Consider the following 13317-nt stretch of genomic DNA (forward strand, 5'->3'; position numbering starts at 1 on the left):
CTAGGCTAGGTGCCCTGGTTTGAGTTTGGCTTTCCTCTTTTCCCATCATGTTCTGAAATAAGTTCCTGGTTTATCCCCTTTGATCTTAACTCCAGCTACCATTTTTTAGCTGTAATCACCACACACATCATAAGTTCCATTAGGTTATTGGGCAATAGGTTGTGATAGTAAAAACGTGGATATTGGTGGAGAGATATCTATTTAAATTGCAGCTCTAACGTGTCTGAAATGCATACCATTAGACAAACTCAACTTCCAATGTCTTTAACTATACAACTGCAATAAGGATGCCTACCCTCCAGGGCCAGTGTGTGGACTGAATTAAATGTTGTATGTAAAATACTTACACAGTTGGTAGTCTCTAAATGTTATCCCTTCACCTCCTGCTTCTCCTGATCTTCCCTCTCTTCAAAACTGACTGAGCAGCCCTGTCCAGATCTGAACTTGTCCTCTTGTCCTCCCAGCTGGCCCCTCCTCTGTGAGCCCAGTCCAGCGAATGGCCCCACCACCACCTTGTTGCTTGTGCTAGAATCCTGGATACATGTTGAGTCCCCTCTCCCTCATCTCCCACTGACAGTTACCGAGTCCTTTAACATGTTTTCAAGCTCATCAACTTTAACCATGGCCTACCTTCTCTCCCTTGAATGACTATAAGACTGCTTTCTTGTTTTCAGTCTTGCTCTTTCCTCTCCATTCTCCAGGCAGTCTTGAGTGAGCATCTTAAAATACAAATCTGGTCATTACACTCCCTGCTTAAAACCATCCAGTGGCTCCCTATTGTCCAAGGATAAAGCCTAAGCATCTTACCCTGGCTCACAGCACTCTTCTCTCTGGCCTCTGTGTGCCTTTGAGCATCATCCATCCACACCCCACCACTCAGCCAACTGGCTCTCTCACACTTCCCAATGTTTCTCTGTGGTTTTTTTCTGGAAATTAAACTATGATTCTGAACATTTAGGAGAGGAAATGGTCAAGGGATGTTATCCAGGAAAGTATTGGTTGAACCACATAAAATTGCTGCTATTCAGCCATTTTTGATCTAGGAAAATAGCAGTTTCGTATGGTTTAACCCAATACTCAGGGATTTGAAGTAATCTTCAGGTGGGTCGGATGCTCTGGCCTGAGATTGACCAGACTCCTTCCACGTGGCACACTGGATGCTCATCCATCAATTTTTAGCATCTCTTCTTTGAAAACTTTCATGGCTCCCCCAGGCTGAGAAGTGTGCTCTCATGGAATCATTCTCACATTTAAAGTGCTCAATATCATTATTATAAAACCAAGTCTGTCTTGTTCAGAACTGTATCTTCAGGGATTTGACAGTTCTGAACACTCTGTGAGTACCCAATAAATGAATGAAGGAATGTAACTAGTTTATACACACCCCAGTGTCAACTTTCATCGCCTTCCACCTCTCTTTTTGCCCCTTCAGCAGAGTTGATGCTCCAAAGCCACTGTGTTCCTGACTTCTCGATTCACATTATATTAATTACCTAGGACTGCCTCAGAAGTCTCAGATGACTAGGATGGTAGCTGACCTCTCCCACATGCCTACTTCCTGAGGGCTCTCTCCATTGCTATTTCAAGCTGTTTAGACACTTGGCTCAGAAGTGTTTGAACTGGTTGTTGTTAGGTACCGTCAATTCATTTCTGACTCATAGCTACACTGTATGTACAACAGAACGAAACACTGCCTGGTCTTGCGCCATCCCCATAACCGTTGCTATGTCTGAGCCCACTGTTGCGGTAGAGACAATGGAATAAGGAAGAAAAAAGCAGCAGAGATGTGTAACCCCAGTGGCAGTGCACAGAGTAGCAGACAGAGGCTAGGGAGCTGATGTACCCTGAGGTGTCTGCGGTATATTATTTATTGCAGCCTTAGCGCAGAAGGCCAGAGGGGATACTACAGAATGTACGCAATTGTCAGGCTGTCTTTCTGACTGCCTTCCTTCCCACCAGGCCTGAGAAGTGATTGTGCTTATTGGATACTCCATGGGCTGTATTGATGACCTGTCACACTCACAGTTCCTTTCAAGGGAATCAACATCTTATAACACAAAAGCAGTTTTTAGCACCAGGTACAGTTCGTCTCATAGTGGCTGCTCAATTAATATTGCAAGATACTGACTAAGATGATAGATACTGATGAATATCTCTGTCGTTCATTCTCACTGTCTGTAGCATCTCTTGGCCTAGCAGTGGTTTAGAAAGAAAGTTCTTGAGAATGGAACAGATTGTTCATTTTCCCTGAGAACAGTACAGAGGATATACTTAAAGACCAGGGCTATAGCAAGATCTAGATATGGCTGGTCACGGTTTTGGAGACAAATCCAAATAAGGCAACAACAATATATTTTTTACTACCTGAAAGTATACAAAGAGCTAGAGACCCCAATAACCTTGACTTAGAATGCTCAATGTCTCTCTTTGATGAAGTCTTCTCCCACTGTCTACCAAGAAAGCTAAGTGAATTAGAAAGTTCCAATGTCGTGAGCAGTTCAAAGGGATATCTTGCAAAACAAAAAGCGGGCATATTAAATGAGGATCTCTAGTATATATTTTAAAAAGTATTTGCCTTTTAATAATCTAAGTTATAAGTTAGGGACATGTGTATTTCTTTTCCTCCTTCTAGAAAGGAGAGATACCATTTTTTCCCCTACTACCATTTTTTCTTCCACCTACTTCTTACCTGTAGCCAAATAGCTAGGGCAGTGGCTGCAATTCAGAGTTATATGGTCATTTCACAGATCAATTCCCTTTCCATGCTTTGCTCTCCGTTCTCACTATTACTACCTTTGACTTGGCCCATTCAGTAGTCTTCCAACAGCCTTCCTCGCACTGGCCTCACACCATGTCAGCCTACTCTTCACCCACAGCCAGAGCTTACAATCCTTCTAGGATCTGTTTTGCGTCCAGGATGAACCCCAAAAACCTCACCATGCCACCCAATGCTCTCCATTAAGTGGCTCATGAGGTGCTCCAGCCTCATCGGTAGTCCACATCTACACAGACAGCCTGGTGTTTCAAACTGGCCAGACTGCCTCAGTTCCCCAAGTCCCCCACGCTCCACTGCAGGGCCTTTGGTACAATGCTCCCTTGCTGAGGAGCCGTCTCTCACCCACCCCTGAGCGTACACTCACTCAGCACTCAGCACAAAAGTCCCTTTTCCATGATGCCTTTCTGGCCTCTTCTTGTTTCCTTCCTGGTACCTGCCGTGGATAGCCACTTACAACAGTTTGTTGCAATGACTTCTGTCTGTCTAATACTGTTAGACCATGAGCTCCTTGAAAATGGGTCCCATGTCTCACATGTCTTGTATATAGAGTGGCTGGCAAGCTGTCTGGCATGTGCTAAACATTCAATAAAATTATACTGACTTCAGGATGAATGAATGAAGAACAATTATATCTTGGAATCCTATTCTCAAATATTAGATTCAAAGATTGAAGGCAGCCGAAGAAGTTGTAACAGCCTAGAAATCCACTTGTCTTGCCTTCAGATCTTAGTAGTATATTATCTAATAGGGGGAAAAAAAAAATCTGCTCTTAAAGAGCTTACTCTACTTACTCATTTAGGCTTATGGTTTCCAGAGGTTTTAGTTGAGCATATTTTGGCCTAGCTTAATTCTCCTTACAGCCAAACCGTGCATTAATTTCTATTTTCTCAATTACTACACATTCTTTGTTAGCTAGCTCTTTCAAAGAGTCAAAAGAAATATTGGGAAGTCTTTCCTTTGTAGATGGGTTAAAATTTTTATTGATCTTGTATTGCCAAACACCGTATGGGTGAAACTCATTATTGTCCAATGGTAAACCCACATTTCTGGCACGTGTGGAAGCCGGCCCACCACCCTGAGGATGCTCGTGTGGGTTCAACTTAAATCTGTGGAATCTCCTGTGTACATGACTAATAAGAGAATTTCTCTTTTAAAAAAAAATCTCTAGATTATATCTACTGTTTTTACGAAATCAAATATAAAACCTTTGCAGTTGAGTGGTAGATTATAGGTTATTTTTGTTTCACTGTGCTATGGTGGGTTTCCCACATGTTTTGTTTGAGTGTGCATCATACTTTCGTAAGTAGAAAAGAAAACAGAGAAGGTGATTAAAATCTGTTTTGGACATGGAAGTGGTTAAATATTTCCTTAGAGGCCGTTTTTATCTTAGAAGGAACTGTCAAGAGCTCATTGGTCTTATCTGAAATTTACTTTGAAATTTAGAGACTGATAGGTTTTTTTAAAGGTCACTCAGTTGTGTGTGTGTGAGTTTTCCTTTCTTTGTAACTTAATGTTTAGTTTCTGATTATTTTGAAATTTCCAGTAGGAACAGCCTGACAGGAAATGGTAGCTGGGTAAACTTATTCATGCTCTGAAATAGCTAGCAGTGATGAGCAAGGTGGGAAAATAATCACGGCGGTTTCTGCGTAGACCCTTCACCTCCTTCTCAGCCTATTTATCTAGATAGCACTGCCTTCACTCCAAAAGTTGGAATTAATCTGAGAGACAGCCTGGTGGAGTTGGTCAATACTCATTCAGCAAAATTGTATTGACCTTCTACTATCAGCCATGTCTACTATTAGACGTGAAGGACATAAAGAAGACTCAGGCAATGTCCCTGTCCTCAAGGGCACAGTGGTGGAGGCAGCACTGCACACAGAACAGTGGTCGTGTAGAGCAGTGATGTTTTGGAGACAAGCCCATCATTGCCTCAGAGACTAAAGTCTGTTCTTCACCCAAGGCCCCCAAAGCCTGTCAGTCATTGCCAAAAGCAAGTGTAGTTTGCCAACTGACCAAGATCTAATGAGGAAGAGATCTTAGGGCCAAAGATGGCATCCTTAGGATAGTTGCTTCCAAGTACACTCATGATGGTCCAGTGGGGTATGGGAAGGACATTTTGAAATTTCTATTCTGGCTTTTTTTAATTTTATCCATTTAAATTTTATCTTTAAAATGTTTTGTGTGTAAATAGTAGTACATGTATACAGTTTATGAAAAAGTATTAGTGATGCATGTTCACAATTTTCTTATTGATAGGTGCACACATTAAAAAAAAAATTAGAAACCACACAGTAGGGAATATATATTACTTATTTTCTAATAATAAATCAAGTGTTGGGCTCAGTATTTGAGTACTTTATCCACCAGCCTTCTTTCTCTCCACATCCACAAAAGAAAAAAAAAAAAAAGATTAATTCTTTAAAAAGAAAAATCAGCTCTCAGACTACACAAAGGAGGTGAAGGAAGTAGAACCATAACGGCTGAAGGGGCAGAATAAGAGAAGGCAGAGGAGAGGGAGTTTAAAATATGGTAGCCATTGGTGACTTCAGGCAAGACTTCACAAGCCTCATTCAGGTGTGTGATCCTTAATAGCAGAATAGCAGAAAGCATAAGTGTACTCTCTTGAGGTGCGTTACCCCAAACTTCTGAAGCACTGGTGGCCCAGTGATAGAAACCTTGCCTCCATGCGGGAGACTGGGGTTCAATCCCTGGCCAGTGTACCTCATGTGTAGCCACCACTCACCTGTCATTGGAGGCTTACATGTTGCTGTGATGCTGAGCAGGTTTCAATAGTGCTTCCAGACCAAGATGGACTAGGAAGAAAGGCCTGCTGATCTACTTCCAAAAATCAGCCAATTAAAACCCTATGGACCACAATGGTCTAATCATGAGGATGGTGCAGAATGGGGCAGCATTTTGTCAAATTCTGTGGCGACTAACAACAGCATCAACAACCCCAAAATTAACAGAACCAGGCATGGAGGTAGCTCACCCATTTCCTAACAGGAGTTCAACAGTGAATGGAATTCCTTGAGATTCCAAATATAATACTCTTTATTCCAAATTCCTGTGTACCTGGAACAGTCCACTGTCCATCCACACTGAATTTATTTCAGACACTTTTGAGAGAAATGAATGTAAGAAATGGCAGCCAGAAAATATTCAACTGGCTGCCATGGGAAACTGCCTCTCGCCTTTGGCACAAATAGAAAGAAGGCAGGTGCACACAAATGCCTTCACGTATGCTTCCTTACTTTGATGCTATTGTTTTGTCACTGCCATATGCCTTCCAGCTCTCCCACTTAGCAGGCCCAAGTCAAGCACATCATCGCTATCCAGACTTCGCTCTTCACGGAGAACTCGGTGCCTTTATCACTGCTCCTTGGCTACCTTGATCCCTTTTTATTTTCCTCTACAGCCTCCGAGAGAGAGGGAGATCTCAGTCTCTTTGTTCCCACTCTGTGATTTAGTGTGCACCCCTACACTGGGCTCCATGGCCTTCTGTGGATAATTTGTGGCAGCTCAGTCTCTCTTTGTCTTTAGCAGAAGGAGATTTGTAGGATGTAGAGATGAGAAATGCACCACCCCCTTCTCATCCTTGTCTGATTCATGGTCTCTGTACTTAGACAAATCCTGTCTGTCCTTCTAGGTCCAACCTGAGTTCTACAGCTTTGGTGAAGCCATCTCTACCTCAGCCCACAGTGTCTTCTCCCTCTTCTGGCTCCTAGCTTGTCTCTGTCTATCTTTCACTTGCCACTTAACTTAGGTGGATCACACTATCTTGGCACATTAGCTTTCCTTTTATTTGTCCATGTTCTACCTTCTCATCTCAACTGCTGGCTCAGGGCTCAGACCTTATATAATGTGAATACTTACGAGTTCATTCATTGGTTGGTATAGGTATCTGTAACAAGGGCCTACCTAGTTCCTTTCTAAAGCCAGGAAGACTGATCCTTTACATCATCTGAATGAAAGCCTTCTTGAAAATAGTAATTGTTGAATTTATCCGTTTTTGAAGTTTGAAGCCATTTAGCTGTATTATCTAATATTCCGAGAGAAGCAGTCATCTAAAATATTAGTTTGAATTTCAAACTGATAAGAAAATATAAAGCACCTAATTCTACAACGTTCTAGAAAATAATTTAATAAATAATTGTTTACATTTGTTTTACCTTATTTCATCTTATTCCAGAAAAACCTTAAGTATACTTAAAATAATGCATCAACACATAAAAATACATACATACAGAAAAATTACACACAAAATATAGTAATATGGCTTGAATTAAAAAGACTAGGAAAATAAACATAGAATTACTATATGACCAAGCAATCCCAATTCCACATATATACCTAGAAGAAGTGAAAGCAGGAACACAAACCTGTATATCAGTATTCATTGTAGCACTTTTCACAGTAGCCAAGAAGTATAAACAACTGAAATGTCCATCAACAGATGAGTGAATAAGCAAAATGTGGTACATACATGCAATGGAATATTACTCAGCTATAAAAAATGAAGTCCTGGTGCGTGCCACATCATGGATGAACCTTGAAAAGATTATGCTGAGTGAAATAAGCCAGATATTGTATGACCTCACTTATGTGACATAAGCAAATATATAGAGACCAAAGACCATTAGTGGTTCCCAGGGGTGACTTTATGTTAACAGTAGTGGAAGGTTTTGGAAAAGGATGACGACAAAGGTTGTGCAACATGAAGACTCTAGTCAATGTCGCTGAATTGTACACGTGGAAATTGTTGAATTGATGAAGGTTTTGTTGTGTACATTGTCACCACACACACGCATACACACATGCACACACAAACCTACAAAACACACACACACACACACAAAAGACTAGAAAAAAGGCACAGTAAGCGTAGGGATTATATTGGTATCATTTGTATGAGGATTAGACTAACCACTATGGTAATTTACTATTCTAGACCCTGAATTAAATATGGACTAAATTAAAATATATATATATATATATTTTTTAATATATATAAAACTAAGTAACTTTTTAAAAATTAAATGTAAATGATATAATTTGTAATAAACCTCACAGGTGGTGCATTTGCCTTATAATTCACTATAACACTTTCAAGTCTCTCTGTGGTAACCAAATAAGGTTTTACTTGGAAATACATCAACGTTTTCTTCTGAAGTGTTCAGCTATATGCCGTTCTTCAAGAGGAGAAAGCACATCTCCCTCCTCTAGAACCCCAGTTTTCCCACTAGGAGAAGTCTTTCCTTGAGGGCAACAAAAGAAGACTCCAACCCTTGATTTTGACTCTACAACTGGTCCACAGGAGAGTATGGGGAAGGAGTCCACTCTTCCCTTCTCCGTTCAGTGAGCAGGAGAAGGGCCTGACACAGTAATTAATAGTAATAGTAATGCCTTCTTATTACTATTAAAAATACCCTCTGATTGGACTGGACAATGGGTTGGAGAGAGATGCTGATGAAGCGTGAGCTACTTGCATCAGGTGGACACTTGAGACTACGTTGGCATCTCCTGCCTGGAGGGGAGATGGGAGGGTAGAGGGGCTTAGAAGCTGGCAAAATGGTCACGAAAAGAGGGACTAGAAGGAAGGAGAGGGGGGAGAGTAATTGGGAGTGTGTAGTAAGGTGTATATAAGTTTATATGTGAGAGACTGGCTTGATTTGTAAACTTTCACTTAAAGTACAATAAAATTATTAAAATAAAAAACAAAAACAAAAAAACACCTTCTGTCATGGATTGAATTTTGTCCCCCCCAAAATGTGTGTATCAACTTGGTTAGGCCATGATTCCCAGTATTCTGTGGTTGTCCTCCATTTTGTGATTGTAATTTTATGTTAAAAAGGATTAGGGTGGGATTATAACACCACCCTTACCCAGGTCACATGCCTTGATCCAATGGAAAGGGAGTTTCCCTGGGGTGTGGCCTGCACCACCTTTTATCTCTCAAGAGATAAAAAGGAAAGAGAAGCAAGCAGAGAGTTGGGGACCTCATACCACCAAGAAAGCAGTGCCAGGAGCAGGGCACATCCTTTGGACCCAGGGTTCCTGCGCAAAGAAGTTCCTAGTCAGGGCAAGACAGAAAGAGAAAGCCCTCCTCTGGAGGGGACACCCTGAATTTGGACTTTTAGCCAACTTTACTGTGAGAAAACAAACTTCTCTTTGTTAAAGCCATCCGCTTCTGGTATTTCTGTTACAGCAGCACTAGATGACTAAGACACCCTCAAACCAACCAATGACAAAACTCCCTGCCCCTTCCCTTCCTGGCAGATAGATGGCAACTTTGTTCCCTGCTGTGGACTCCCCCTGTCCCTCCCATCGTCATTGTGGAGGCTCGATTTAGGGAGGGAATCTTGAAGGATCCAAATAATAGTCTCATTCCTAGCTGGGTGCCTTTACTAAGTTAATAAATCTGTTCCAGACTAGATGTTCCATCATTAAAACGGGGGCAATAATAGAACAAGACAAAGAATGCTTCTGGTATGCAGTAAGGGCTCAGTAAATGCTAAGTATTATTTCATTAGTAGCAGTTATGATACCACAAAATTATTTTTAAAAACTACATAAAAAATCTTATTTTATAAAACTGGACAAGAATTCTAAATCTTTCTGTTGAAGTTCTGGGGAGAGGAGAGATGTTTGCTTGTAGCTAATAGCTTCCATTAAGGGCCTGTAAATCTTGCTGGTTATCCAAACACTGTTTCTTTTGCTGCCGTCCCTTTGGCCAGCTGCTAGGACTCCTGGCAGAGGGCGGAAGGGGAGAAATAATGCTGAGGTAATGGCCATGATGAAAGGTTCAGGGTCTGCCTTGGTTCCTAGGACCAATGGTTAGGATCATGGAGCAAACTGCTGCCTTCAGAACCAGTCCGGTTCATTTTGGAGTCATTCAGACTGATAAAGACCTGACCCCAGCCAGCACTTAGGCACCGGGAGTGTTTATCATCTCCTCAGTGCAAGAAGAATTGATGCCTTTGAATTGTGGTGTTGGCGAAGATTATAGAATATACCATGGACTGCCAAAAGAATGAACAAATCTGTCTTGGACGAAGTGCAACCAGAATGCCCCTTAGTAGCAAAGATGGCGAAACTGCTTCTTACATACTTTGGACATGTTGTCAGGAGGGATCAGTCCCTGGAGAAGGACATCATGCTTGGCAAAGTACAGGGTCAGTGGAAAAGAGGAAGACCCTCAATGAAATGGATTGACACAGTGGCTGCAACAACGAGCTCAACCACAACAATGATTATAAGGATGGTGCAGGACTAGGCAGCGTTTTTGTTCTGTTGTGCATTGGGTCACTATGAGTCGGCACCTGACAACAACAACAATAACACCAGTGCATCAGTAAACATCAGGGCTCCTTGTCTGACCGTCTTACGGAGCACAAGATAAAGCCAGCACAACCTCACAGTCAGCTTTGGGGGTACAGTAACTCCTGTATACATGCTTTTCTCTGATATTTTCCTTGCTGTTGTTGTTGTGTGTCATTGAGTCAATTTGACTCTTAGCAACTTTATAGGACAGAGTAGAACTGCTCCATAGGGTTTCCAAGGCTATAATCTTGATGGGAGCAGATAACCATATCTTTCTTCTGTGGAGCAGTGGGTGGGTTCAAACTAATGGTCTTTTGGTTAGCAGCCGAGTGCTTAGCTTAACCTCTGTGCCACCAGGGCTCCTCATTTTTCTTGTAGAAAGCAAAAATTCTGCTATAGAGAAGGGGTGGGCAGAGGATAAGATGAGGGTGAATTAGAAGTGAAGTCCTCTGGGCTTGTCTAGTGAAGGGTTTTCAAAAAGGAGAGAATCTGGGTAGCAGAAACAATATGGTACAAGAAAAAATCAGAGTTTTGATGGTGGGGATCAGTATTAAAATGATAGAATATGTGTGAGGAGGGTGGCCTTCATCACTTGCCATCATCAGTTTCTTTGTCATAACACCTTAACATTTAATTGGATGTCATGCTGTTGGAAAAGATATCCTGAAGAAAAAAAAAAGTGACTGGGATTTTAATTGACAGAGGATAGACAGTCAGGAGATTGATTATAATTTAAAACAAAAAACTTTGGTAGCGGACTGCACTGTGGGTTGTACAGATCAACCCAAAGTTTCTTTGCTTTAAAGTAGCACTATGATAGGTCTGCCTACTGAGATCAATTAATAAATCAACCAATATTTAAGGATGCCCAAAACTTGGCAAGGTGCCCTGTGATTGAAGCAAGAGTGACCATTTCTTTCTTTTGTTTAAGTTGCTGGAAAGATTTTCAGCTCCGATGACTAGGTTAGACTGAACTAAGGAAGGAAGTTGAATGGAGTGTGTCCACCATGCTTTATGGCCTGGGTGCCCATTATCACCCCAGATATGTCAACGTGCTTTAACAGTGGGCCCATTTCAAGGTGCCAGTCACATTTTTTTTTTTTTAAAGACAATTATAATTAATCAATAGGGAATGTCCAAACTAAGATGATTTTTACAAACTCAAGAGAAAAACCCTTGATTGCTTGACTGTTTTTGATGCACTTTGCCTGGGAGTTTAGAAATCTTAAAGAAAAATTAATTGCTGTATCAATGGAAATCCCAGTAGGTAGATATCCGATTTGCCATTAATTAAATGAGAAGACTTTTAATGATTCAAGGAAGCATTGTCAAGATTGCATGATACTTTAATTTGTTAACATGGTATGAACCTGACAGCTTTGGAGGCAAGATTAGTAAATATAAAACTCTGCATGGAATTTTCCACTCACTTCTAGCGTGAAGAGTGCTTTAGAGCTTGGCTGGTAACCAAAAAAGCTCTACTGTTCAAATCCACCAGCCCCTTGGAAACCCTATGCGGCAGTTCTACTCTGTCCTATAGAGTCGCTATGAGTCGGAATTGACCTGATGGCAATGGGTCTAGCAGGTAGTCATTTTTAAGACTCTGCTCAATGTCCTTACCCCACCTTACTGATGACAGTTCTGCAACAGCTGTGGCAAATGTAGGTTAGACAAAATATTACACATAACATTTTCTGTGACTCATTTTGTCTTCGTTTTTCCTCTTCCCCCTCCGCTCCAGCCACCCTGAGTCATACAACAGCTGTGAGAACGTTAGCTACAAAGGAGTGAGCTGCAGACACTTTATGTGTTGGGCTGAATCCCATTATATCTTGGAGCCCACACCAGCACGGGTCCTAAATCCTTTATCACAACCGCCTCAGGCAGAAAACAATTTTGTTCCTTCTGTTGCTGGTGATGTAAAGATGACATTTCTTGATCTGTAAGAGTTTTAGGTGATTGTATTATATGCTAAGCCTCAAAAGATAATTCGGTAGCTCCATTCATCAAAAAAACAGGGCCTTTCTGCTCTGCTTCTTAAAAGAAAAAAAGTCCCCAATAGAAATCATAAGATTGTTTAGTGGACTAAGGAAGAGAAGAGAATCACCAAGATGGTGACTTGTGACAATTAGGCAAAGCAATTTGACTGAGTTATTTCCTTTGTTATTCCATAAATGGGAAAATAAACTAACGCCCTGACTATAAGCTGTGGTTTCACAATAGATTTGTTCCACCAGGACCGATTGGTAACGACGCCACACCATCAAACTTTGCAGATGGATGAGCTCCAGCCTGTCTCTTAATTGACTCTGTCTCTAGAATTTTCTTGATTTATTGATACTCAGTGGAACTGACTTTTGTTTTGTTGATAGCATTTGTCAACTCTTGTAGTTACGGAGTGGAAATTGTGCTAATTTGTGTAGCTTCTTGGAGCATGAAGGAGAGATGAGCTTCTTAAAGATGTCTTAGCCTCCTGTATGCCAAAGGGGCAGGGTCTCGCCTGGAGTATGTTTCATCTGATTCTGTACATCCGTGAGGAACTATGAATCCTTCAACTAGAAGGGTTTGTTGTTGTTGTTAGGTGCCGTCGAGTTGGTTCCGACTCATAGCAAACCTATGCACAACAGAACGAAACATTGCCCAGTCCTGCGCCATCCTTACAGTCGTTGTTATGCTAGAAGGGTTTCGTAAAGTGTACCTGTATGACTTCAGAATGAATTTGGTCCCAGCTTTGTCTTTTTTTTTTTTTTGTCTTACAGATTGTCAGCATTTAGGCCTTTACATAGCAACCACGACAGTGAGAGCTTGGCTTCTTGTCTCAAAATGCCTTAGTGTATGTAGGAGGAAGAAATCTTCTCTAGGATTCAGTGGGACACTATCTAGAGATTCAAAACCTGAGAGACAGACTCCTGAAAACAAACTGACCGGTCATTTGGCTTCAGCCCCCGTGATGACCTCTTCAGGTCTGACTCTTACCGACAGCTATCAGACTTCACGCTGTTAGGATTTTGGAGGTAGTTAGAGAAAAACGTAAAACATTGTGTCAGCCTGTTGCTACCATAAAAAAAAAAAAAAAACATCGCCGTTGAGTCGATTCAGACTCATAGCGAACCAAGAGTCTATGCTGAATTGTCACCTGGACTCAAGAGTAAGAAAATGAATGAAACTGGCTACAGAATTTGGGAAACAGCAAATAAGCTGCTCTGGAGAGCAGTAAC

The 13317-nt window shown here is 41.3% G+C and overlaps 1 protein-coding gene across 11 annotated transcripts in view; it reads left to right on the plus strand.

Moving 5' to 3' along the window:
• DISC1 (DISC1 scaffold protein) overlaps window positions 1–13317 on the plus strand; it is a 419870-nt gene that overhangs the window by 328252 nt on the left and 78301 nt on the right. Inside the window, exon 11 of one of the 11 annotated variants that reach the window (XM_064276665.1) lies at window positions 7850–13195. The exons of the other annotated variants lie outside the window; for them this stretch is intronic. Coding sequence (XP_064132735.1) covers window positions 7850–8039 — 190 coding nt within the window. The 3' untranslated portion in view covers window positions 8040–13195. Of the gene's footprint in view, window positions 1–7849; window positions 13196–13317 lie in introns of those variants that run through there. 11 annotated transcript variants of the gene reach the window in all.

This window comes from Loxodonta africana, chromosome 25 (assembly GCF_030014295.1).
Source record: "Loxodonta africana isolate mLoxAfr1 chromosome 25, mLoxAfr1.hap2, whole genome shotgun sequence".
Taxonomy (NCBI): domain Eukaryota; kingdom Metazoa; phylum Chordata; class Mammalia; order Proboscidea; family Elephantidae; genus Loxodonta; species Loxodonta africana.